Here is a 23,276-nt window from a genome sequence, read left to right on the forward strand (position 1 = left end):
TAGTCCCAACCCTGCTATGTTTCAGTATGAGCTGTACAGGTGTGAGTTCTTCCTGTCATTCTGATGGTCAAGAGTCCTGCATTTATTTCCTTGCATTTGTTTCTTTTTTGTCTGGCTTTGGCCTTCCTGTTTTGACTTTTCAGCAGAACCAATGACTTGCAAACTAATGGGCAGCAACCTAGGGATACCTCTAAGAATCATTTCCAGTGACAGGAGTGAAGAATAGATTCAGATTCCAGTTATGTGACAATGCACTTCTGCTGGCCACAAATTTCCCTAGAAGAATGTGATCCATTTTCTGGATAGACTGCAGTTGGCCCAGGATGTCCTATTACTTGAACATGGTTCATCTGCCAAAATCCCCACCATAAAGTGTTCCAGCAACATTAAACCTGCTGGTTTGGGAATTCAGTTAGCTGGTTACAACTATGTATCTGGACTTTGAGCAGGATCATCTCAACATTTTTGGCTAAAATAGCAAAAACTCTGGAGGACCTCCTGAACACAATAGAGGAATTCAGAGTATCGGAAAATCTGCTAGTTTCCTTTCAGGAACCCCACTGTCACTAAGATCATAATCTCCAAACTTTGACCTGCATCAAATTAATCTGCAAGACTCAGAATAACCCTGTTTCCCAGGGGATTGTCACTCATTCCATGAGAACTACAACCATCCTGGTCTTTCTCAATACTAATGCCATCCTGGGCATGGCCAACAGTTGCCATGTATCTTTCATATTTTCTTTCATAAAGCAATATCAGATTAACTCGTATGCCTCACCTGAAGCATCTTTCAGCATGAAGATACTACAGAACATAGCTCATAGAAAGGGATAGAGATACAATTTACTCCCAGGAATAGCTCTAATATCTTCCAGTTGGCATCCTGATTAAGCTGTAGAAAAAGAATATACAGGACTTATTATGAAGATTATTTTTCTACCATAGATTCAGGTCATCACCCATCAAAGAATAATCAAGAAAAAATTCTGAGATTATTCTCTGGGACTCTTTCAGTATTGTCATCTTGTATGGAGTTTTATGCATCTCATTTGTATTCCTTCTTTCTCAAGTTCTAGTTCCCTGAGTAATCTTTCTGATTTGGCCTTCCAAGACAAAAACAAGGAGCTATCTACCCCTATAGATATCAGAATGTCAGAAGCCTTTTTTTGCTGTGCATCTGAAGCAACTGGGAGGAAGGAGATTCCTACCTCAGAATGTACTTTCTCTGCTGTAGGAAATGAGTCTTTGTGGTAAGTCCAGTGTGACATTGTGCAACAATTTCCAGAGCTACTGTTACAGACAGCTTCATTTTTAATTTTCACTTCTGTAAAACAAATTCAGAGACCTCCAAATGATTCCTCTAAACCATTCCTACTTTCCTCTTATTGTGGATCAGAACTGAAGAATTTTCTCAACTCTGTACTCTGTACTGAAGAATTTTCTTGCTCTGTACTTATACACTGGGATCAGATAATTACATTTACAATGTCTGTAGCTGCCACCAACTTTTAGATACACATGTTTTTCTTTAGTAATGCTACCATTCTTGGCACTGCATTGTTATCAAAGTTTAAAGTTATAATATTGTAGAAATAGTTGCCCAATAAAAGCAGGAAGGCAACCATATATTTTAAGGAGCTATGAGTGCTTGTTGAACTGTGTTGTGCAATTTTCTGATGGGATTAAAGGTTGAAGGTATATCCATATTGTTCTCCATGAACTTTCTTACACTTCCTTGTATGTCAGGCAAAGGCTATTTCTATATTAATTATTTAATACCAGTTGAGTGAGTCATACTTTGATACAGAGAACTGGTTTATAAAGTTGTCATTAAATAAACAATAACTAATTTTGGAAGAGATTATTATCTGATTCCTAATACAATATTCTGCTTGCATGTATGAGTGTACTTCTGGTTTCCCTTTCAGGAGATTATTGCTTGATATGATGGGAGGGATCAGTAGCTTAGCTGAAAATAAGATAGGGCTTTGCAAGTATCTTATGGAGAAATTCTACAATCAAAACCAGAAGAAGACAATGTAATAAATATATGTATCTATATTGTTGCCACAAAAATGGTGACTTTGGAAAAATATGGGTGGCACGTGATGAGGCATCCAGGTTGGAAGGCACTTATCCAAATACTGAAGAACAACACTAACATTTGACAGATGGAACTGGACACTCCCAGACCAAAACCACAGGGAAGCCAGTGCCAATATTGAAAGAGGAGTTGCCCCTTTTACCAGACCACATAAAGCTGGAACTTGGAATGGGAGAATCATGAACCAAGGCAAAGTTGAAATTGTCAGTGGAAAAAAAAAAAGAATAGAAAGCAAAAGAGCTGCCTGCCAGATAGATTTGGTCCTGTGTGGGGTGGAGTCCCTCTGCCAAACAGCTGTTTCACTTTTAGGCTGGCTGAAAAAGGTCCTGAAATCTAAATAGAAATGTAAGCTTAGCTTTTGGGGCAGACCTTTTTCAGCTAGTCCCCAAGAACAAGCCAAGCTGGCAGCGGCTTGCAACTTTCTTTGCTGACTTCACTGTTGACTTTCTGGGGAAGCCAGCAGTGAAGATTAAAAATGGCAATTACATAATCATGGGTTGCAGAGCACTTAGCAACCCATTGTCAGTATGAACAGGTTTCCAAGAACCCAGATTGCCATTTGCCATTCTGTCTTAAGCCCAATACTGTTCATAAATGATCTAAACGAGTAGATGTAACTCATCAAAACTCATTAAAATTTGCAGATGACATAAAGCTGGGTGGGGAGGAATGGCCACCACTTTGGAAGGAAGATTCAAGACCCTATCTAACAAGATTCAGCTCAGTGGTGAGAACTGTAAGATCCGGCACTTAGGCAGGAAAAATCAAATGTATAGGTACAGAGTACTTGCTCAGTAATTGTGAAAGGGACATAGGAGTCCTAGTGAACCACCAATTATGTGTGAGCCAGCATTGTGCTGCAATTGCCCAAAAAACCAATGCTATGCCACATCAAGTGAAGGATAGCATTGAGATCACAAGCGCCTGCTCACGACCAGCGAACCCCTTGTCAACGAAAATGCAGCCTACCTCTGCTGTTAAGGTTATGTCTGGCCTAACGAAGACAAGGATTAGAAGTGACATGATAGCTTTCTTCTAATACTTAAGGGGCTTTCACAAAGAAGAGGGGATTGGCTTATTCTCCCAAAGCTCCTGAGTACAAGATGAGAAGCAATGAGTAGAAGTGTGTTAAAGAGAGATCCAACCTGGAACGAAGGAAAAAATTTCCTGACCACAATTGAAAAAGAATCACCATGTGGCAAGATGGGTGCCAAACAAATGTAATAAATAAAAATGAAAAATAATCAGTTTGCCTCCCAGAGTTGTGGGTACTCCATCGTTGAAGGTTTTCAAGAAAAAATTGGACATTCACTTGTCTGGGGTTGTATAAGGTCTCTCACCTTGGGCATGGGGTTGGATTAGAAGACCTACAGGGTCCCTTCCAGCCCTATGATTCATGTTTCTATATGAAAGCAATTAACTTTTTGCCAACCTCTTCAAGCATATGAATGGAGATATACTTAGATATTTCTAGCTGAATTGGTGTCAAATATATAGGTTGAAGTTAGAAAATTGAAAAGTGTGATTGTAAAGCAAGTTTTGATCTGTAGAATATATGATCAGGATATAGCATCCGTGAAAGAAACAGGCTTATTACACTTAATGTGAAAGTGATTGTGAGGAGCAATGAAAAAAAGGCAAGAGACTTTGTAATAACTGAAGGGGGATTGTTTTTTTAAAAAAAATTAAGGTAGCCTTCTGAATCAGCTACTGTGGTAGCAAGAAAGGTGTAAGATGACTGAGAGTTTTTTTTAAATAAGACAAAAATCACTGAAAAAGATATAACATGGAAATATTGAAGGATAATCATAGGAACGTCAACAAAAAATAAAAATGGAGGAAGGTACTCTACACCTAACCCTTTTTCATACAGTATAAAGTCTTGTAGAGTGATGAAAGATTTGCAGAGAGAGAACTGTTTATGAACTATCTCCATTAGACAATGCAATATGAACAGCAGTTGAGCAGCTGTTAAGTAGAAAAATGAAAATGTACAAATGAAAAAACCCCTGCAGAAGAGAAAGTTAACTGTATTAATAAATATGGAACAAAACTGGGTGGCCTTTCAAAATATTAGTGTCCATATCTATATGAAAGAAGCAATATCTAAAATTTGCTGCAAATGGTTGAGCCATTGCATTAATTTTTCATGCAAATAAAGTCTTGATTAAAACCTTTCAAAGCAGAATTCAGCCATACATGAATAAAGAAGTGACAAATGAACAGGTAGGTTTCAGAAAACACTGAAGGACATGAGAGCGGAGAACTAAATTAAGATAAATTGAAATAGTGAATAACATGATGATATAAGGAAGACTTTTACTTTTGTTTCATTGTCTATACAACAAGACTTTTGTGTACATCGTGGCAAAATATGGAACATACTAAAGTTAATGGGTGGGCCAAGAGGAATTTGTTCCTCTATTTTCTGAGGATCCCTAAAGTCAATAAGGAGCTTTTGTAAAGAGCTGAGTCTGCAGAAATTGATTGGTTCAAATTGGACTCAAGGGTTGAAAAATAGATATATGAATATTCCTATATATCTGTTTAAAGTACAAAACATTTAAACTTTTGAGTTTCAATACAACACACTTTTACAGAAGTCTTCATAGCTGACCAGCCTGGAAATCCCATAGTATGCATCACTGTTGCCAAGCCTGGATATACTTTGACCAGTGCTGGGGAGAAAGTCAAGGAAAGCCTTCTCCTCACCCAAATGGCTCCTCACTCAAAGAGCATGTTGTGGAGACAGACTGCATTGTCTCACTTTGACATTTGACATAGCTTCCGTTGAAGTAAATGTAACTGTCAACCTGAAAAATGACTTCAGTTGAAGCAATGCTAACCTCTGCTTCGTTTCTTGGTTACCATTCAAGGGGGAGGGGGGAGAGCATGGGGGACTCAGAGACTCAGGAATTTGGTGCCTCAGCTGGCTAGCCAGATCATCAACTAGCTGCATAACATCCTGCCAACGGACACCTGTTGAAGTTGAGTGGTAACCTATACCTGGACTGATTGGGCCATGTGACCTGAGAGACAAAGAGGGGTGGGAAGGTCTAATTCTTTTAACTATCCCTAAGAGTGGGAATAATTTAGAGCTAGTTTCACCTTTTAAGTGCAGATATAATGTACTCAATAAAAGATCTCTTGAACCTGAACAAAATGTCAGGCTCCTGACTTTACGGAATTAGTTACTTGGAACGGTGATAGTAACTTATCTTATATACGCCTAAAAAGTGCTACCTGTTGAGAACAAAATATAAATGCTATATCCAATAAGCCAACTTAAAGAAAACATGTCAGTGTTCTGGGATCTATAACAGAAATTGCCTTTTGCCAAATTCCTCATTTCCATTGGTAGAAGGAACACTGAATTGAGTTTTTCTGTGAAAATTTGCATGACAGAAATTAGTTTGTATTCTATACTGTATGCAATTACCTGTGAAGAAGAAAGCCATCAATATTTTTATCCTTCAAAATTCATCTTAATTACATTGAAGATCTTCTGCAAGGTTAATTGATAGGCATTGCTAAATAAATTGACTATGATTTGGTTGTAATTTTTTTTAAAAAGAGAGATGTTATCAGCATGGAATAAACACTCTGCTTATATAGATGATGCTATGATCCATTAGATCTACATAATATGGTTATAGTGATCAAGTTTTTTTATAGGTGATTGGATGGATGCAGTGAGAAAAATACAGATTAACTAAATTTCAGTCTTATTTTTCAAAATGATGACATCTGTTAAAAAAAAGAAAAGAGATCTTCAAATGTCAGTTGATTTATTTTGACAAATTCTAGGGGTTTCACAAATACTCATAACAATATTTCATACAATTTTATTTATTTGTTTGTTGGTATGACTATCCTGTCTCTATGCCTACATTAAATTGTATGTTGAATGTTTGTATATAGGTAGTAATTTACATTTGTATTGCAAAATTAGTTGTATCTTGCAATGGGCACATATCCTGTTTCACAAATACATTCTTGAAGGTTTGTAGGAAGGAGACTCTTAAATTCTCCATTCTATTTCTCATTTAAAATGACAAACAAAACACCCCTGAAGGCATATTACAATCTTTGTCCAGGTGCTTCCATTGCTTTTTATACAGCAGATAAAAGTTATGGCCCCATGTTTTATGATGGCAACAGCTTTCTTAGTCTAGGTTATTAATGGTCTCACTTCCCAACTTCATTTGTCACCTATAATGTAGTCTTATTGCATATAGCTAGAAAGATGAAGGCAATTTAATACTTTCAAGGAAAATACAAGTTCAAACAAACATCTTGGCAGGGATTATTCAAACAAATTAAGATTTATATTCAAATTGTGGCCCTTGAGCCCTTGGCAAATTGCCCATCTATTCCTTGATGTTAAGCAAAGAACTTACTTTTTAACACAAGGAAAATGATGATGTAATCAAAATCACTTGTATGCAAAGACAGGTCTATTCAGTTTTTGCTCTTCAGTAAACAAAGATCTATAGAATTATGGCTATATGGATTTGAAAACCTCATTCTACACCAGCTCCAGGTTTTGGGAGGCTCCTTTTGTCCTGACATGCAGTGTTGTTCCATCATTCCTCTGATCCATCTCTGCTGATCTCGGTGAATAAATAAATGTCAAATAAAAGATCAGGCAACAGGGAGAAGAAAGAGAAAGGACTTCATCCTGGAGTGGAAGGAAATTATTTAGGCCACTGAATCCAATTTCTTGCTCAATGCAAGAATACAGATTAGAGCCTCTGCACAGACAACTGGCTAACCTTTCCTTGAAAGCATCCAGTCCAAGGAAGGTGACTATCTTTCCCACTGGGGATCTTAAGAAACTTTTTGTGAGAATCTCCCTTCTTGAAACTGAAATCCACTGATGTGTGACCTGCTCTGGGGATCAGGAAAAATGGATTTTGAGTTTATAAGTGACACCCTTCCCAATACTTGATGTACTTTCTGTCATAGTCTCTCAGTTGTCTTTTCTGACTGGAATACATGAATGTTTTACAGATTTTTGTATGGTGCAAGATTTGGAATTGAAATCGATTTCATAACTGAGATCAAATAATAATTCCAAATTATTTTGACAGACTGGAACACTGAACCAAATTCAGCAGGATAATATCCATTTGTGAAAAGTGTTAACTCCTGCATCTAGGTAGGAAACTCTAAAGAACAATATAGATTTAAGGAAGCATGGCTTCAGAGAAGGATCAGGTTTTCCTCCAAGTAATATAACCCAGCCACTTGAAAAAAACAATGAGAAGTCTTGGATTATATTGACAGAAACATAGCATCAAGATCATGATACTTCCACATACTCTCATTAATCCACATTTGAAAAATGTATGTCCAGTTCTGTGTGCCATACTTAAAATGAACATGCAGAGGCTGAAATAGGTTTAGAGAAGAGTAATCCAGAGAAATGTAGTAGGTAAGATATTGAATTAGTAATGCAGAGCTGGTTCTTAAACATTTAGCACCATTCCATTGGATACAAACATAATAAATAGATATCAAGGTAATAAGAGAGATGGAAGTTGCTCCTTTGAGGAACAATTAAAAGAGTTGGGCATATAAATGCCATTTCTGCTCAAATTCTACTTGATTTTCCTTGTTTTAAAGATACTTCATATTCAAGTCTTTCTGAAGATTAAAAAGGTAACTGACCTGCAACATCTCCTCAGTGTTTCAGGATTGAAAACACATAGTTCCTGTTTTTGTTACGAAGTTTTTTACAGTATTATCAGTGCATCACACAGTGCATGGACCATTGGGTTGGTGAGATACAGATCAGAGTATCTTGGTTTGTAATATACTGTCCTGATTAGAGTTCCTAGCTTGCATAGAATAGCATGACCATATGAGAGGGGTAAACTGGGGCTTAATGGTACATGTTGGCATACTGGTGAAAACATGACTGATATTGTATCTTTACCGTTAGCAAACAATGTGCTTGTGGCTTGTGCTTGTGGCACTGATATGACTAAGGTAACCTTATATGTATTATATAAGCTTTTGAACAATTAGTGTCCATTGTCAATGTTTGTTTGAAACGTTGAAGACTGAATAGACCATCACTTAAGTAAGATTCAGCATTTAGCATTGCCAAAAAATCCAATGCAGTCCTAGGATGCATCTACAAAGGGATAGCATCAAAATCACATGAAGTGATAGTACCAATTTATATTGCATTGGTGAGATCACACTTGGAATACTGCATCCAATTCTGGTCACCATGATACAAGAAAGATGTTGGGACCATAGAAAGAGTGAAGAGAGGAGCAACAAAGGTGTTAAGAAGTGAGGAGGTTAAACCATACTATGAATGTTTGGAGGAATTAGATATGTCTAATCTAACAAAGAGAAGGATTAGGAGTGCCATAATAGGAGTCTTCCAATACCTGAGGGTCTGTCATAGAGGAGAGGTGGTTGGCCTATTCTTCAAAGCATCTGAGGTCTGGACAAGAAGTAACAGGTGGAACATTATTAAAGAGAAATCTGACCTTGAATTAAGGAAAAATTTCCTGACAGAACAATTAATTATTGGAATGGCCTACCTCCCAAAATTATGGGTACTCCATCACTGGAGGTTTTCAAAAAGAGACTAGGCCATTTGTCTCTTGCTTGAGAAGGGGGTTGGACTAGAAGATTTCTAAACCTATTATTTTATATAACATGAATATTTCATAAATCTCTCATGATGTAACTAGTTGGGGATACAGTGAAGCTATGAAGAGGCCATTTTATTATAATAGGAAATTATGAGATTTATGAATGTTTGCTTTTAAAGTTTTTATCTTAAATTTTCTTTGATCCTTAAACTTGTTTTATCACATTTTCATACTGTTTTCTTTTGTATAGCTTTAATCTCTGAATTCCCTCAATACTTTGATTTCACAGTCAATTCTATTAGGAAGCAACAATTAAATGCATTTCAATCTTTTAAACTACAGTATTTGAAGAAAACTCTCTAAAAGAATATGAAACAGGAATTGCTCTATTTCCATTGACAAATGAAGAAAAAACAATAAGTTGTTCAGATTGGGTCCAATCTTAATTAAATATAGAGTAGATGTATTGGGAAAGTATTTAACCTAATTATGACTAATTTAGTTTCCATTCATTTGCATATAACTTCAACTCTATATTTCAGTTCTTTGTACTTATAAAACAACTTATAGTAAGTATGTAAAATAGATGTACTTTTAACTAAAAGCATTTTTGATATATTTAATATAAAATGTTTTTACATTATTTGTTTTAATGCTTTTCTTTTATGTATAGCAGATAAAAAGCACATTGATGTTCTATCCCAGGGGTGTCAAACTCGCATCGTCACCATGCCATCACGTGACGTATCGGGATGTTTTTCCCCTTCGCTAAACCAGGTGGAGGCAGGGCCAGCACGTGACGCATCTGGCCCATGGCCTGCGAGTTTGACATCCTTGTTCTATCCTGACAGATAACATAAATTAAAATGAGGATTTGTTTATGAAAAGATCTTGAAATAATTGACTGAAAGGAGATACATAGATAAAGGTCAAGGTGCAATCTTGAGCACAGGATTGCAGAAAATGAAAAAAGATCACTTCCAGAAAGATTAATTCCAACTGACTGTAACATAACACTTCTTAACAATAAGATCAGTTTGATAGTGGAACTATGGAGGGTGGAGACTTGACTTCGATGGATGTTCTAAGCTGAGACTAAGCAACCGAGAGTCTCAAAAATGATTTGGATTCCTGCATTTTGCTTTGGATTCCAGCAAAGGGTGGCACTCAAAAGCGTAAATGGCCCTTTTATGATTGTGTTACATTCTGATTTCCAAAGTGAAAAAGTCACATCAAAAGATGCATGAAGTTCCATCTATGATGCTTCTTTTTTCACTTATCTCTTTAGTACCACTCATGAATTTGCATGGACTTTCTAAGATTCTTTATTTTCAGAATTTACCTGCTGAATTCCAAATTCACATCCTGTTTTAAAAAACTTTATCTATCAGCCTCCTGTGTTGTCCTGTCATCACACAGCCCTTTACCCAGGTCGTTACAACACAGGAGGCTGTTAGACATACAGCCAGCACCTCAGCCACACAGGTTCTTATGAAAAAGACAACCAATCAGCAAACATCAACTCCATCAACCAATCAAGAAATAACAACACAGCCAACCAGCCCGCTTACAACAGAGCCAGCACACCACACCTCCCCACCAGTATTTATAGAGAGATGGCAGCTCCGATCACGCTTTGCTCGCACAAGCACGAAGCTGAAAGCACCAGCCTGAAGATGGGAAGTGGGACCTCGTTGAAATGTTGCCAAGATACTCTCAATCTTACATGGGAAAAGACCCGAACACGCCAAGACCTGCATACCTGTACCCGTGAAAATCTACGAAAACAAATATTGTACCTCATGGGGAGGAAACCTTCCAGCTGACCAGGACCTATGAGAAACTCGAAGTCCGAAGTCCGAATGTGACCTCACATTCCTATGCAATTGCCGAGACAAAAAAGTGATCCCCACATGCTTCCAACTCAAATTCCATTCCAAAACCTCAGCCACTGAAAGGATCCTGAAAAGAAGGGAATTAGCCCTAATCAGAAACAAACTCCACAGGAAAAATTCCTACTAGACCAAACCAACAGGGACCTACTTACTCTCCACCTCCAACTCAGCACAAAATCCACCCAGCACTCTGGGACAAATCCAAACAACTAGTCCTCTGGAGAGCTGAAACAGAAACCTCCCACAAGACAGACACACACACCAAGAAACTCCACAGACTAGAGAAACACCAGACGCCCACCCCCTCCCACAACAACGCATGAAACAAATAGTACACAACATATCAGACAGAACCCTCACCAGGGCAGAAACCAATGTCCTTTCCAAGGGATTCAACTTTGCAGTCGCCCCCAAACGCATCCCCACCGAAAACATTATATGCAGAGTTGAAGCTAGCCTAACCAAAATTAACCCAGATGTAGCCAATAAAATTAGACTTGAAGTCACCAACATCCTCTGCTCCAGCAGTCCACCCAGAAGCAACTTACACAGAGAAGAACAAAAAGCACTCACCAACTTGAGGAAAGACAACAACATAATCATTCTCCCAGCAGACAAAGGCAATGCCACGGTCATGATGAACACATCGGACTACCAATCCAAATTATCCAACCTACTCCAAGACCCCGCTTACAAACCTCTAAATACTGACCCCACCACCTACCTAGAAAAAACCACCAAATCCAAAATAAAAGCATCTCCCATCAGTGAAGAGATCCAGCAAAGAATCATCCCCAGAGAAAAATCATCCAGATGCCCTAAACACTATGGCCTCCCCAACATACACAAAGAAGGAACACCACTCAGACCCATAGTCAGCTCCATAGGCTCACCTCTACAGAAACTTGCCAAATTTCTCGCCAAACAACTCCAGCCCTACAGAGAATCCATCACCTCACATGTACAAAACACTTTCCACTTCATAGAAACAATAAAGAAACAAAACCTACAACCCAGTGGATCTACTCATGAGCCTTGACAGCCATCCAAAACAAATACAGCCCCCTAAGCACATCCTAGATCTGATCAACCACTGCCTAACCAACACATACTTCATCTACAATGGACAAAGATACAAACAGATAGAAGGAGCACCTATGGGATCACCCCTCCCACCAGTCATCACTAACCTATACATGGAACACTTTGAAACCAATGTTCTTGACAAATCCGAACACAAACCCAAACTCTGGCTTAGATATGTTGATGACACTTTTGTAATTTGGCCACATGGGAAAGAAAAACTGGACAACTTCCTCACACACCTCAACAGCCTACACCCCAAAATACAATTCACCATGGAAAAAGAAGCCAACAACCAACTTCCCTTCCTGGACGTCCTAATTTACAAAAAAAACCAATGGCTCCCTAGGACACACCATCCACTGGAAGAAAACACACACCAACCACTACTTAAACACACAATCCCATCACCACCCTGCACAGATCAACTCTGTAGCCAAGACCCTCATCTCCAGAACCAAACGCCTAGCCGATGAAGACCACCTGAGAACAGAATTACACACCCTCACTAACGTATTAATTTCCAACGGATTCCAAAGAAGCACAATTACCAACCTAATCCTAAGGGAGACACCCTCCAGAAACTGAGACACAGAACAGGACAACGGTATCGCCCTCCTCCCCTACATCAAAGGCACCACAGATAAAATCAGCAAAATTCTCCACAAACACAATATCAGGACAGCCTTCAGTACTGACCCAAAAATAGCCAACATCCTAAGAAATCCCAAAGACAAGATTCAGCTAGAAAACCAAGGAGTTTATGAAATACCATGCAACAATTGCCCAGTCAAGTACATTGGACAAACCAACAGGAGAATAAATGCACACATCGCAGAACACAAGAATGCAGTCAGAAAAGAAGAAAATACTTCCTCCCTTTTCCAGCACCTTAAAACCACAGGACATGAAATTAATTTTGAGGGAACCAAATTAACCTCCTGAACACTTCAACAAGAGAATAATCAGGGAAGCCATCGAAATAGAGAAACACCCCCATAACATGAATAAACGGGACAATGCCTCCCGCCTACCAGACATCTGGAAACTAGCCCTTATCAACAAATGAGTCCTAGCCACGAAAACCAACAGCAGACCCAAAACAACACATGACACCACCACCATTCTCCCTCACCAGACTCAAACCCAAACCCATCCCATAGATGAAAGACAGCCACCATCCAGAAATCAGACCATGGCTGCATCACCAACTGCCACACAGCCCGACCCCCAAACCAAGCAAACTGAGACACACCATGAACACATATCCAGGCCTCAAACTCGAAGCCAGACTAAAACCCAGAATGCTACATCACGGCCACCCGCTCAGGATATCACATCAGAAAACTCAGGAAATAACACCACAAGAACCCAAGAAGTATGTATGTATGTATGGTATTCAGCTTTGTTTGGGTATTTTCCCACGTCATTATAGTTGTGCTTTTAAAGTTGTAGCAACGTTTCAGCAGAATCTCATCTGCCATCATCAGGCTTCTGTATTGTGTTCGTCTGTGAGTCAGACTTTCACAGCTGTTTCAGGCTAGCCCCAAATTTAAAACTGAAACGGCTGTGAAAGTCTGACTCACAGACGAACACAACATAGAAGCCTGATGATGGCAGATGAGATTCTGCCGAAACATTGCTACAACTTTAAAAGCACAGCTATAATGACGTGGGAAAATACCCAAACAAAGCTGAATACCATACACACACACACACACACACACACACACTTTCTATCCATCATCTCTTGTTTATTTTAATACTTCAATTCTTATTCATCTTTTGGCTTTCCTCCCATACTCCTCTCTTGGATCTTTGTCTCTATCAACATGTGTATCTTCACCATTCACATTGAATATTTCTCCCATCTCTCCTCCTAAGCTTTCAGGTCTCCAGAGTATCCACCCAAACCCCAATCTCCCTTTCAAAAAATATTTTCCAGGTTATCTGATTCCATTTTAAAATCTCTTAAAGTACTTTTAGTTTATTTCATCAGTCATTATTGTCTTTATCGTCGTCTTCTCATCTTCTTGCTTTGTTTGCTGGTTTGTCTGTTCTATCTTTCTGTTATCTCCCCTCTTTCCTGGACTATTTGATCTTCATTCATTATCAGTTATAACATATTTACTATTTTCCCATATATGCCTTGCATTAGGTTCTTTATCTCTCTGTGATTCTTTTCCATAGTACCCCTAATGTTTTGAAACATCAATGCCATTTCTCTTGAAATCTCACTCATTTCCCCCTGACGGAGCATCTTGTCTTAATTTAATAAGTCCTGCTCTTACTCAAGTCCAAAAACAATATATTCCAGTCCAATGTTACTCCTCAGAAAGTTCAATAATCATAGTTCTTTATATCTCAGGATTATTAATCAATTTCATTTAAGTAGTCCAGTCAGTTTTCACAAATCAAAAGTCACTTTACTTTACTTAAGAGTTTTCCTTATTGTCACAGTAGAGTCTCCAGTAATCATAAAGTAAATAGTTATAGAACAGTAAGTGTCACCACAGTCTGTCAGATGAATGTTGTTTATTTCTATTATCCAAAATTTTTCTAAACTTGTAGGGGTCTGGTATATTCCATTCAACATTAGATGGCACCCCCAGCTTAGGTTTCAGTTGTTTCAAGTCTTATAGATTTGATTAATCCAAATTTATTTCAATTTATGGGGGCAAAGTAGGCTATTCAAGTAGATTCAAGTAGATAGTTCCAGCATTTTATAATGCCTTTCCAAAACAACACCTGCCCAATTTAAAAGTCCCAATTTTCTATGTTTTAAAAGGTCTTTAGCTTTTCTCCCCTTAGGTCTTTTCTTTCAGGTCTAGGATTGTTCTCTCTATGGTTGTTGACCACTTTGAGAAATAGTTCTAAGAGTCCCCTTTTCCTTCCTTCCTTCCTTCCTTCCTTCCTTCCTTCCTTCCTTCCTTCCTTCCTTCCTTCCTTCCTTCCTTTCTTTCTTTCTTTCTTTCTTTCTTTCTTTCTTTAAGTTAGGGTCTAAATAAAAAGGAATCTTCTTGACCCAGCTCCAATCACTGTTCATTTACACCGCACCTGCACATTTCGATGATGGCTGCCTCTTCTCCTTGTTGTGGATGAGAGGGAAGAAGCCCTGAGTCCAGCAGGAGAGTTGCTGCTCTCTGCGACCTGCAGGGCACCCCTTTTTTTCTTCACCACTCCTACAGGGTGGTTTTAGTTCATTTCAGAGCCCACTAATAGGGAGAACTTGGCATGGTAGTGCCGAGATCCGCTCCTCACATCTGATAGCACCGTGATGTCAACCGGAAGTCCTCTAAAAAACTTTAGTTTTATGGACCTAATGGCTGTGCACTTTTTTGCTTTAAATATGATATATCTCTTACCAAAAAGCATGCAAAAGAACTAGGTTGTCTTGTCCTAATATGCAACCTTAGGTGACTTAAGAAGGGAAATTGCTGATTTTCCAGATGAGGAAAATATATAAACAGTTTCAGAGATGATGATTTTTAAATTCCTTATCTACTCAAGTATGGTAGAGTATTTTGTATGACAGGGATTGTCAGACGAATATTTTTTGCTTGGAATATTCATTTATATTTAGAAAATACTATCCACTCAGGAGATCTTTCTGGACTACAGTATGTTGAAATCTCAAACTCTTCTCTATTTTATTGCCCAAAAAAAGTGTTTAAGCTGCACAACAGCACTGGGTCTACCTGCATGAATGCAATCCATTTTAGAAATAATGTGAACACAGTATTTTCAGGATCTATATGCATATGTTTTAAAGAAGTAATGCAGTGAAGTAGAAAAAAGGTAAATGGATAAAGAAGAGAATAGGTTTATATGTTTATTTTTAGTTATAATATCAAGTGACTATTGGTAATGGTGTCAGCAGTACTGATTTAACATAATAACAAAAAACTTTTTCCCCCACCCACAGTAGGTAAACCTCATAAATGTAACTACTGTGGACGAAGCTACAAACAGCGCAGTTCTTTGGAGGAACACAAGGAACGCTGTCACAACTACCTTCAAAATGTCACCATAGAGGCCACGGGGCAAGTGATAAGTCATCATGGTGAGTGGAAATGTTGCAGATGTTGCTCTTGCTCCTACTTGCAATATAACAAGAAAGGAACAAATATGTATAATGTTGCATTATAAAATTATAGTTATAGTTTACTAAATTTATATAATTGTATAAGCCCTCAACTTTTACAGAGGAATAGCCTAACATCCTCAGAATGTTTTGGTGGAGGAAGCAAATGTTGATTTTTAATTTTGAACCATATGCAAACAAACTGGCCACCAGTTCTGTTGTTAATTTGGAGCAGGCAGGGGTCTCCTATGCTTTCTCCCTACCCCCTACACCCACTCCGCTAAGGGGAAAAAAAGAGAATACAAAGAATTTGGCCACAGGTGATTGATCTCCAAGATGGGAAAGTTTCTGATAGTTAAAAGGATGACTTTGTTAATTTTCTTAACTTGAAAGACTGTAAAATGGCATTAGTGAATATTAGCATATGATTTTGTTTTAATTAATGAATCATCTTGTACACATAATATTTATGTATCATCAATTGTTAAACCTGACAACAGATATTTGTTACAATGGTATGCTTTTTCCCATTAATTTCCACAAATACAGTTTTTTCAAGTTCTTGATAAGATATTGCTATAGCAGATATGGTGGGGACACTATGCTATTCAGATGGAGCATTATAAAGTGCATCAGATTAATGATGTTGGCAGTTATTGAAAAATATTCTGCAGTGAAGCATATGCAGGTCAATTTTTAAAAGCAAATTAAAAATATCATTACAAATATCATTCAATGTAAAATTTTAAAACATGAGTACAAGAGATACTCACAACTATGTATTTTCACTGCCTTGTACCGTGATGACGAACCTATGGCATGTGTGCCAGAAGTGGCATGCAGAGCCATCTCTCCGGGCACACCAGCCATTTCCCATTGCTCTTCCAGGTGCGTGTGCTGGCCAGCTGGTCTTCACGTGCGCATGCACGTTAGAAACTGGAAGACCAGGTGACCAGCATGCATGCACATGCCAAGAAGGTAACCTTCCAGTTTCCAGCGCTCCCAAGTGCACATGCCGGGGAGCTGCTCTTCCAGTTTCCGGTGCATGCACACACATGCATGCACGCTCCCGTTTCATCACGAAAAGGTTCACCCCCACTGGCTTAGTATAATGTAATCTAGTAAGCCTTCTGTGGACATTCTCATTAGTCTATCTATATGTAATCTGTTAAAAGAGGAATAGGTAACTCACTTTCCAGAAGGTCATTGTATGACATAGAATTACAATTTTGGGGCTTTTTCTTTCACATTTATAAGGGCGTAGAATGCAAAGGAGGTTTTTAGAGGGAAAAATTGCTCCTATTCTTATCCTTAATTCTGAAAAACAACACCACCAAACAGAAAATCCATAGAAGAAAACCAGCCATTTTCTTTGGAAATGCAGTTTTGGGAGCTGCAAATAGAGACCAAATACAGCTATTAGCTGCATGTTCCACCCAGTCCATCTGAAGAACAAGTATCTTACCCAGAAGATTTTTTTTTCCATCTATATATCCAGTACACTACTGTAATGCCCAGAGCGATCTATAATCTATATTCCTCTTGTAGAAGAGGAAGCAATGAGTTCATCAATGCCACTTTCAAGTCTCAAGTATTGCTTGTTGCTTGTCACTTTATTCAAACAGGTATTTCCTTTCTTTGGAGCTATAGGGCTCTCCAGGGAAAGAGAGACCTTCTCCCATTGATTCATACAAGCTTTAAAAAGGTGAAAGAGCTTTCCCTAGTATGGGAGAAAACTAGAAGGAACCATTCATGGCCTCTATTTGAACATAACGCTGAACCTTACAGACCTTTTTTGTGATATATAGTTTGGCAAACTTGATCAATGTCTTTGTAAATTATAAGGAAAAAGAGAAAGGCAGTACTTTGCCAATTTGGACATCCCGACAAAACTGTACAGTTAACAAAAAGCAAGAAAGGAAGACGAAATCTGCATGCAAGAGGGAATGAAGACTGCAGTTGCTTTTCCAGACTATAGCCTCATTTTTGACCTGAGCCATTGCAGTAAATGTTTTAGCATATCAATCCACTCTCTCTGCCTTTTGATCTTCTTCAGTCATGCAGCAGACTTGGAAGCAGGTGACTGGTCCGCTGCATTGTTAGAAAAAATCTCTCTCTCTCTCTCTCTCTCTCTCTCTCTCTCTCTCTCTCTCTCTCTCTCACACACACACACACACACACACACACACACCTCTTTTTATTTTGCATGATCATCTAAAAGAATAGGAACCATTTGTGTCCAGGAACATGTAGTCAGGAATATGAGTGACTTAGGTCAGGGCTGGTCAATGGCCGATATACAATGACTGAATAGTTAGATCATCTGGGCTTATCATAATGCGACTTTGATTTTGATGAATGAGCAGGAGACATATTTTTTGCCTAGCATTTGACTCTTTCTGCTTCCTGTATTGTATTTTCTGGGTTTCAGAGTCCTGTGAGTATGGCTTCTATGCTTCTAGAATATGTGCCTGCATCTAGAGTTAATTTATAAAACAAGAAATTAAATATATTTGGAAGTCATATTTTTGAAAGTTTTACTCTTTTGTTTTTGATGTATGAGAAATAGTTCCATTTTGGTGGTGGTTATGGCAAACTCAGAGGCATTAGATGTATAATGTCTGACAAGTTATTGGCTTCTCTCTTGCCAAGATTTCTAGTCAAACCCTTTTCATGGTGGCTTTTAGTTATTCAGAGAACTACTTCTCTGAAAAGGCTTGTGTCTGGATGTGTTTTCTATTTTTTTCTAGGCTATTTATTGTGTCAATTACAAGTAACATGTTTCTTCAATTTTTTATTTAAAGTTATTTAAGGTTACTCTATGTTATTTTTAAACATTGGAGGGGAGGCTTGGTGCATGAAAGAACAAGGCTTATTTGAATAAATATTTAAACAATACAAAACAATATAATCCTCAGGAACAGTGTCCCATCACTTCAAATTTTTGTTCCAGTTATACTTGCCTGAGTTACTCTGTTGGCTGACCCAGTTTTGATTTGGATTATGATACTGGAGCAGTATTCAGTACTCTCCATTCCAAGAAATTATTGAGTGAGATAATTTAAATACTGAGATCAGGGTAAGTGAGTGAAGTGTGACAAATATTTCAAAATTCTTTCTAGACAAACATAGCTATGGTATGTCTTTGTAACAGATGAAAAGCCTATGATGAAAAGAACCTGTAGATCCCATATTGTGAAAAACTATTGAAATACTTACATACTAGGGTGATAATATTATTTTCTCTGTGTCTTACTGTTTTATTTAATTATTCTTTAAGAGAACTTTCACAACACATAGCATATGAATTGTGAGAAGTTATCTGCAAAGAATAGATGCAAAATTAAAAAGCTAAAAGGGAGGTCCCGTGGATACTTTCTTCATTAAGCATAAGCCCTGTTGAATATAGGGTACCTGTTTTCAAGTCATTATTTTGAAGACAAAAAATTATACAAACATCAAATAGTAGTTGATATCTCAATAGTTTTGACATAAAGTTCATGATTACAAGGACAAATATTTATAATCAATATTTTATCACCCATTTTTCAATCCTTTTGAAAGTAAACATGAATTCTTGTTTGTGCTTCTATTTACCGGCAGCTGGATTCCCATAGAAAATGAAAATTTATTGTGTGTGTCTCAGAAAAAGATTCCTGAACAAATGGTAACAAGGAAATAATTGACATAGCAAATCTTCTTTCTTGGTAGCTTATTTATAAAATAGATATAAATTAATTATCAGTTGTGTCATTTCTATGAACTGGAGGTTTTTACTAGAATGTTTTACTATTAAAGAGGACACCACCGCCACCATCACCATCATGCTACAAGACACATATGGTAGGTTTATCTTAAATCAGCATATTTCAGTCACACATATTGCAGGACATTCATAAAATTTTGATTTTAAAAAAATGAGAGCTCAATGAGATATGCCTTCAGAAAAAAGAAAAACCATAGAAACAGAACAAAATGTTACAGGGCTCACCAGCCACTGTACTCCCAGACCTGGGAAAATAGCCAATTTTTCAGCACCTTCTGGACCATCATCAGGGTGGAAGCAAAATGGGTCTGTGAGGGATGAGAATTAGGAGTTGTACTATGCTCTCTGTCAGGTTTTATGGGAGAAGAAAAATTATAGGCAGTCCCTCAAATAATGAGGCTGCCTGTCGTGAAAGTTGTAGGTTGTATGGCATATGTTCAGAGGTGGTATTTAGCAGGTTCTGACCAGTTCTAGAGAACTGATAGTGAAAATTTTGAGTAGTTCAGAGAACTGGTGGTAGGTAACCTTCCCCCAGGAGTGGGGAGGGAATGGAGATTTTGAGTATCCTTCCCTCAGGAATGGGGAGGGAATGGAGATTTTACAGTATCCTTCCCCTCCACTCCCACTAAGCCATACCAAGCCACACCATGCCCACCAAGCCACGCCCACAGAACCAGTAATAAACATTTTTGAATCCCACCACTGCATAGCTAATTAGTAACCAGTGCAGCTCATGAAGCAGTGATGTTACATGGGCATTCCTTGGGCTTATGAAAAATAGGCTTACCATTATTCTTTCTTCCTGACAGTCCTGTCACATTTGAGAGCAGCAGCTGTTTCCAGGTATTTGAAAATCAAGGGCATCCCCACGCAGAGCATATGGCCATAATCCAATTCATATAATGGAATGCCCCATCATATGCAAATATCTGCAGAAAGTGAGCTGACATGGGCGGCAGCATCTCAGGGGCAGGTCATCTGTTTAATTCATTTTCATGCTTCTTCGGAGAAAACAAGTGATAGCACCAATGAGTATGATAATGGCTTGGAAGTTTAGTAGTTGAAGCAGAAGAAAAAGTGTACACTTAACCTTACAGTGCTCAAGATGGTGATTTTAGTATAAAGTCAACATTGCCTGTATATGTTGGAGGTACCAAATTACATTGAGTGATGTATTCTGCCCTATTTTCCTATCTATCTCCTATCTGCTTTAGTATTGCAGAAACTCCATTAAAAAGAAAATAGCAAGAATGTAGCACCTTCTCTTTGCCAATGTGGATAGAAAATGTATGATTGAAACTCAGGAAGATGAGTTGTTCCTGCAGAAGGCAGATTGTATTTTAGAGATATCCCTCTTTTTTTTTGCTCTTATTTCTGCTTTCAGAACCCTTCTGTCTCTTTTAAGGCAAATCCACTCAGGAATCATGCATTGTACAATCTAGACTTTTCTAGGCTGAAATTGGTTGTGAAGCTGAGTTAGTTGGTAAGATACAGCGGTAAAAGTGGTTAGATTTAAATTGATGGGACTATAATTTAATTTTTAATTTTGTATATTTGGAATGTGGCTTTGCTTCAAATCCTATACTCATGTGCAAGTATTTGTGATGGATTATTAAGAGTGGAATAGCTGAAATCATAAAAATGAAGTCAGCAATTTTCTACTCTTATGAAATTGTTACTGTTTGTGAAATAAACTAGACTGGGCTGTCAGATTAGAGCTAAAAAAAAAAACCAGATTTGGGCACTCTAAAGTAAAATCAGTGGAATACAGACTGATCCACAGTCATATTAACTTGGTTAGTTGCACTCTTTTTGTCCTATCCAGTTGGCATTCTTTAAAAAAGAATCTCCAAAATGTTTAGAATTCTTGATTATTCTTGAAATACTAGGTATTTCAACAGGAATTGAAGACTGGCCAGAGACTTGCTAGTACTTCTTTTAATGACTACATATGTATGAGCCATGGTGGGAAAGAGAAAATGCAGAAGAGTTGTGGGGATTTAAAATTAATTTCTTACTCAGCCAATTCCATTTAGAATTATATTTTTCTTAAGTTTTCGCGGGTACCTACATGTATGGTATTCGGCTTTGTTTTCCCACGTCATTATAGTTGTGCTTTTAAAGTTGTAGCAACGTTTCAGCAGAATCTCATCTGCCATCATCAGGCTTATGTATTGTGTTCGTCTGTGAGTCAGACAACTGTAAAAGTCTGACTCACAAACGAACACAATACAGAAGCCTGATGATGGCAGATGAAATTCTGCCGAAACGTTGCTACAACTTTAAAAGCACAACTCTAATAAGAAAAAGTTTTTAATAAAAAAAAATAAAAGTTCGGGAAAATATCCAAACAAAGCCGAATACCATACATACATACATACATACATACATACATACATACATACATATATTTGTTTGAGTGCATAAAATTAAATATAAATTAAAATGATTTTCCATACTATTACTTTATGTGCAAATCATGCTTCTGCTGCTATTGGCTTAGCCCAAGGGTCTTCAAACTTGACAAGTTTAAGACTTGTGGACTTCAACTCCCAGAATTCCTGAGCTAACATGACTGGAGGAGGAATTCTGGGAGTTGAAGTCCACAAGTCTTAAAGCTGTCAAGTTTGAAGACTCCTGGCTTAGCCCAAGAATTTGGAATACTAACAAATTCAGTTCCCTAACTAATCCATCCCAAAGCTTACAATTAACAATTCTAACTCCTTAAATTCAGTATGAGTAACTGTCTGATTTAGGAAAGCCAGTTTGTTAAAGTGGTAGAGACTGAGTTCTCCCAGTAGGGAGAAGCCAGCTGGGTGACCTCAGGCCAGTCATTCACGTTCATCCCTAAGGAGAAAAGGGCAAACCACTGTTTCCCAAGAATGCTGCAGGGACGAGTTCAGGCAATCACCATGAGACAAGAAGTGATTTGAAGGCACCCTCCCACCCCCCAAGAAGTACAATATTCCATTGTCAGATTAAAATAGTTATTATTCATGAATAGATTTGTATAAAATTAAAAAAGCAACTGTTGTTGTTGTTTGTTCAATCAGAACAGTGATGGGAGTAGGGAGAGATACTGTATGTTAACCAATTTTGCTTTATCACTATTTTTCTACTCAGAATTGAGCAATCCTAACTACTTTTTGCCTTTGTTAAAATGCAATGATATATTCCACTTTTCTTACATAAATATAATTGAGCCTGATTCGATCAGGTCATACAGAAAGCATCATGGTTCCTTTTTCTCCCATGGAACAGTGGCTAGGTCAGGCAAACAGGAAAGGCAAAGTTAAAACTGCATCTAACATTTAAATCTTTCTATTTTCCATATCTATTTGAAGCCTTCCTTAGTTGCTTTTCTTTTCAAAACAAAAACATAAAATAAACTAGAATACTATTCAGCCATTCTAATTATTTGTTTACCTTTTAAGTTAAACTTGGATATTTACTCCATGCTTTTTATAATATTTTACATTTAGTAATACTGGACTAGGCAGGATTGTAAATTAATTCTTTTAACTATGAAGTTGTCTTCATAGTTACCTTGAAAAAGTTTGTGTCTTCAAGAACAAATAAATTATAACCTATAGAACTGAAGGAATGTGGTTTTCATCTGTCCAAACCCTTATACATGTACTCAGACAGTGGTTATCAAACTCAAGGAAATACTGTGGCCCGATAGTCTTCAACATTTTTAATAATGACTTGGATGATAGAATGA

The 23,276-nt window shown here is 37.7% G+C and overlaps 1 protein-coding gene across 6 annotated transcripts in view; it reads left to right on the forward strand.

Annotated features, from left to right (window-relative positions):
• Nucleotides 1–23,276, forward strand: part of IKZF2 (IKAROS family zinc finger 2) — a 121,066-nt gene that overhangs the window by 82,484 nt on the left and 15,306 nt on the right. For all 6 annotated transcript variants that reach the window (XM_026673160.2, XM_026673156.2, XM_087949370.1 and 3 more), the window contains one exon: nucleotides 15,628–15,765. In XM_026673160.2, the coding sequence (XP_026528945.1) occupies nucleotides 15,628–15,765 (138 nt within the window). The remainder of the gene's footprint in view (nucleotides 1–15,627; nucleotides 15,766–23,276) is intronic.

This window comes from Notechis scutatus, chromosome 1 (genome assembly GCF_049901735.1).
Source record: "Notechis scutatus isolate UNSWTSFEM ecotype Mainland chromosome 1, rNotScu1.2, whole genome shotgun sequence".
NCBI classification, from domain to species: domain Eukaryota; kingdom Metazoa; phylum Chordata; class Lepidosauria; order Squamata; family Elapidae; genus Notechis; species Notechis scutatus.